This window comes from Beta vulgaris, chromosome 7 (assembly GCF_026745355.1).
Source record: "Beta vulgaris subsp. vulgaris cultivar EL10 chromosome 7, EL10.2, whole genome shotgun sequence".
Lineage (NCBI taxonomy): Eukaryota > Viridiplantae > Streptophyta > Magnoliopsida > Caryophyllales > Amaranthaceae > Beta > Beta vulgaris.
This window is the reverse complement of record NC_079208.1, coordinates 6,508,987-6,514,343: the sequence shown is the minus strand read 5'-3', so window position 1 is coordinate 6,514,343 and position 5,357 is coordinate 6,508,987. Positions and strand designations below refer to the sequence as shown.

At 35.1% G+C, this 5,357-nt stretch overlaps 1 protein-coding gene across 1 annotated transcript; it reads left to right on the top strand.

Moving 5' to 3' along the window:
* Nucleotides 1-3,347: 3,347 nt before the first annotated feature.
* On the top strand, nucleotides 3,348-4,147 carry LOC104898507 (hypothetical protein). Its single transcript, XM_010685595.4, has one exon. The coding sequence runs from the start codon at nucleotides 3,413-3,415 to the stop codon at nucleotides 3,968-3,970; it is 558 nt and encodes a 185-aa protein (XP_010683897.2). The 5' UTR covers nucleotides 3,348-3,412; the 3' UTR covers nucleotides 3,971-4,147.
* The last annotated feature ends 1,210 nt before the right edge of the window (nucleotides 4,148-5,357 follow it).

The following is a 5,357-nucleotide window of genomic DNA, read 5'->3' as shown; positions in this document are numbered from 1 at the left end:
TCATATGATTAAATGAGGTTACTCGTATGATTTACTGAAATTACTTGTATAAATAAATGAGATTACTAGTATATATGAATTAATTAGGTTACTCATAAGATTAAATGAGGTTACTCATAGATTAAATGACATTACTAGTATAAATTAATTGGTTTACTCATATGATAAAAATAGGGTTACTCGTATAATAAAATGGGTGTTACTTTTGTGAAAAATTGTGAGAAAGATGGATCAGTAACCCCATTTTTATCATATGAGTAACCCAATTAATTCATACTAGTAACGTCATTTAATCAATGAGTAACCCAATTAATTCATACTTGTAACCTCATTTATTTATACTACTAACTTCAATAAATGACACAATTGAGTAACCTCATTTAAGCATATATACAATTAACCCCAAAGGTTTACAAAAGTAACTGCATTTGCTTATAAGAGTAACCACATTTCTTTATAGGAGTGACACCCTTTTATTGTTAAAATTAACTATATACTCATACAAGTAACTCCATTTGGTCATAAAAATGATTCCATCTGTTCATAAGAGTAACTTCATTTGTTTATAAGTGTTTGTACATATGGGTCAAATTCAAAAGGTCATATCTCACAGCACACTTAATATTTTGGGAATATTCAAGTTGCAGATGAAAATTTGGCTCGGTGGCTTTCCCACGCCTGGTCAAAAGCTAGATTTCGATGAGAAACGAGTGAGATAAGATCATTTGAAAATGAGCTGACAGACTAACATATTCTCGCGCGCGGCCACACCTGTAATTTCAGGTGTGGCCGCCCACACGCAAGACGCATTGTTCTCGCAATCTCGATCACCAAACATCAATCGAAGTGGGGACTAAGCTTATTCGCGCATTGTAACTCATAAGAACCCTCTCGTCAATAATTCACACGAATTTCTTTTTTTTTTTTTAAATAATATGAGCTAACCTTAACATTTAGGCCATTCTTAATGACCCTCACATTTGCACGTCTATTTTATAGATCATCAATTTCTATGTTGTCATCAACTTTAGAAAATTTGGAGACGATGTTACAAAAGATAAATCTTACGTACATTTTCTAGATAACGATTTTATGTAATTATTAATTTACATAGTCTAACTTTAAAATATAAAGAGATTCAACTTCGTTAAGACGAAATTTTTGCTTCGCTCTTACAAGGTCAGAAATACTTACTCCGTAACAAAATAACTACAACAATCGTGGAAGGCACAGACTCATAGGGAGTTTTCTTAATGGATTATTAGGACTATGTTTAGAGTATTAAGGTTATGATTAGGCTTGTGAGGATACAGTAAGTGAGGTAAAACTAACCACCATACCAACCACCCCGGCCACCACCATACCACCTTTACCACTGCCACTGCAACCACCATCTTCCCCACTGCCACATTCATAACCACCACGACAACCACCTTCACAATTGCAACAACCACAATAACCACCACAACAACCGCACCAATCAAAAAAATCAAACCAAGAAACCGCAACAATCGAACCCAGAAAATCAAACCACAATTACCGCAACCAAGAAACTAGAAAAACAACCAAGATAATCAAACTGCATCAATCGAACCCAAGCAAATCATGAAACAAAACCCTATAAAATCGAACTCAAGCAAATCGAAACCCTAACAAAAACCTCCCAACCCCCACAAACCCCAGCAAACTGCAACCACAACAGTGGTGGAGCCAGGATTCTCAAAGTGGGGGGACAAAATTCGACCGTCAAACATTCGGAAAAAAATATAGAAAAAAAAACAATACAACACAAATTGTTGAATACTTAATGTTTTACATTCAAAATTTCCTAATTATAAATATTTCAATTATAATTTCCTAATTACCAAACTATTCAATATTTCAATTATAAATCAACTCATATTTATAACTTCCTAATTAGAAATTCCAAATTGCAAACTAACATTTTCCTAAATCATGAGTTCATGACCAATTTCAATTTCCAAACCAACAACAAATCAATCAACATTCAACAACCATATATCCACAATCACAAATTAACATTTCACAAATATTATAATTCAATTCACAACCAAATAATGTAAATTGTAAATATTACCTTTAAAAAAACATAAACTAAAACTTAGGGTTAAGAAAACTTACAAACTGACTGAAAATATAAATGGGCGTCTATCTCGGCAGTTCGGCTAGTCGGCGACGGCGAATGAACGTGGGGGTTGGGGTGGCGGTGCGCTTTGTCTCTTGACTCCGTCCGTCGTGGTGTCGCCGGTCGCTTCCTCTTCCTCTCTGTCGCAGGCTCGCAGCGTAGCGTTGCTTCCTCTTCGTGACTTCGTTCCTCACTGCTCGTTGTCGTTGGCTCCGACGACTGTGAATGTGCGTCGACGTCGTCTCTCAATCTCTCTTCCTCAGTCTCTCTCCTCTGCGTCTTTGTTTCAAAAAATTTCACACTTCTAAGCCTCAGCGTGTTTGTTTCTAAATAGTTCACGCGTCTGAGCCTTAGCGTTTTTTTTCCCTTTTTTTGTTCTTTTTTTTCTTTTATTTTTTTTAAGAAATTATTTTTTAAAAGTGGGGGGACATCTGTCCCCTTGTCCCCCTGCTGGCTCAGCCACAGAACCACCACAATTCGAACCCAAGCAAATCAAAGCCGCTACAATTTGCCCACCACCACCTTCTACACATAAAAGCCCCCAACCCCCCAAAATCGAAATCGACCCCTAACCCATCATAAGTCGAAATAATAAATCGGCCGCCCAACCCTTACTAAATCAAAAATCGACCCCAACTCACGAAATACGAGGCTTTTGGCAGTTCGTCATGAGGTTTTGCGATGTTTAGGGTTTTGGTTGTGGTATTTGGGGTTTTGTGGTGGTGGTGGTTAGGGTTGAACGTGGCGGATGATTTTAGGTTGAATGTAGTGATGGGTGGTGAATTGATGATAGATGAATTTAGGTTGAATTTGGAGTAATTGGTTGAGGAGTTGGTGGAAATTATTAGCTTTTGTTGATTTGTGCTTAAACTAGAATGGTAATTTGAAATGTTTTAATTAGATTATTATGTAAAGTTATGGCATTTTGTAATTATGGCAAAAAACTCTAAAATAATAATGAAAAGTTTTCAATTGTTGATTTTTTGTGTTACGACCCAAAATAAAAATTGTTGTTTTTTTTTTTTTTTTTTTTTTTTTTTAAGTAGGGAGGAAGTATTACTATCAATTTAGATATGTTTTTCTCGATACAACAACTAACCCACCTAGTAAGTAATTATTATTGCCAAGGAAAGTTACATTAGATCAGATTCCACGGTAGTAATCTGGCACTCAAGTCCTTCACCCTCTATAAATTCACTAGCATAATCTGCATGCTCCAGCACTAAAACATCTCTATTCTTAACTTTCGAAACTCATCCAACAAATATGTCTCCAAAAACAGCCACAATCTCCCTCTCCCTCTCCCTCGCTCTCCTCCTAACTATAACACTGTCATCCGCCACTACCGACTGTCCGGGCTTTGATTCAGTCTCTGACGTCTTGCGTCATTACGATATACCTCCCGGGCTTTTCCCTGATTATGTGAAGCACTTTCGATGCGATCCTGACAAAGGCGACAGTCTCTTGTTATCGATTCAATTGTACGGTGTTTGTAGCGTTACTAGATCACTGCTGGGTGTCGGTAATCGTGTCGTCTGCCAACCCCAAATGTCAGCGATCATATCCTATCGGCAGCTCACCAATATCAATGGAGTTACGGTCACTCTTACCGTAAATGGCAATCCAGTTGGAGATCTCATGACAGTTACCGATGCCACAGTTTTCAACGCTTTTTTAGGCAACTGCCTGAAGTTCAATTCTGACAAAGGTAAAAGTCCGTGTTTCCCTGTCGATTTAATCCAGGTACCCCCCAAATGTGATAACAGCAACGCTATTCCGAATTGGGTTTATAACTATGGTCGCTTGCTTCCACTTGTTGCTTAAGCTAAAGTTTGAGCAAACCTTGCACTACACTAGATAGCTGATGCGAGGCTTGTCACCTGTTGTTTGTTTTTATGTACTTGAGCATATATATAATCTGCGTATTATGCATCTCCCTAATATGTACTTGTAATGTTTCAATAAATCTGCTCATGATGTAAGCAGCAATGTTTCGTTGTATGATGTGAAAAATATCTATGAAATCTTTTTCTTATACTAAAACAAATACCAAAATTAAGGATTAGACTGTACTACATTGTGATCAGTTTTTCAAATCGCGGGTAATGTAATTAATTAATTAATAATTAATTAAATCTTGGTCTCGTTATTTAACCTCATAAACATTTCAATCCAAAACATTATTCAATATTGTACGCCATAAATCGTAACATATAAAAATAGATATATATAATTACACAAATTGTCGAAAATCGAATTGTTTTTCGTTTATTTTTTTTCATCCAGATGTCATTTCCTATATCTAGTTCATAAACAAACTAATTATTATACACTATATATTCAATTTGAAATCAAATCAATAACAAATAATTAAATTATCATATAAATCAATCAATCAATTCAAACTAACTAATTTTTTCATTCATAGATTATCATAATAATTGTTAATATGTTGTTAGTGTTAAATTATCAATTTAACAACTAAACATTAAATAAAGACCTTATCTTTAAAATCGAAGTGATTTGAATCAACTATTCAACTACTTTAGTATTCAAGTTCACCATTCAGAAATTAACAATCAACTTGCAAACAATTAAGAAAACATTTGAGTTTGTTTTCCCCTGAAAAAAGAAAAAAAGAAAAATGAAAGTAGATGAACATAACCTATAGGAAGTCAGCAGTGCTGTAGTTACGGGTGTTCATGAGTGGTTAACTGTATCGAAATGAAATTTCAGGACGGTAACCAAAAGAATCAGTTCGCCATATTTGCGAACCGTAACCGTTTAAACCGGTAACCGCATAAACGGTTAACCGGTTTTTTGGTACGGTTTTTCGGTTACCCATAAATGTTAATCAAGTTTTATCAAACTATTTTACTAATTTTATATATTAGATTTGAAATTTTTCTCAACATAAATAATATACCATTAATACAAAGATTCTCTATAAAAGACAATCATCTCTAAAAACATTCCACATCACACAATACAATGAATACATATATATCTCAAAGTTCTAAGAAAAAACGAGCACAAAAATCTGAACTATTACAAGTTGGTGGTTCACAATGAGAGTATTTCACAATCGTCTCTAATATGGCAGAGAGTAGTTCATCCTTACAGTCATCTTCGAAATAGAAAAGCAACAGTAAATGCACAAACTTACACAGTCGACTGATGAAGTGATGAGAGCCAATTACTCTATTTTGGA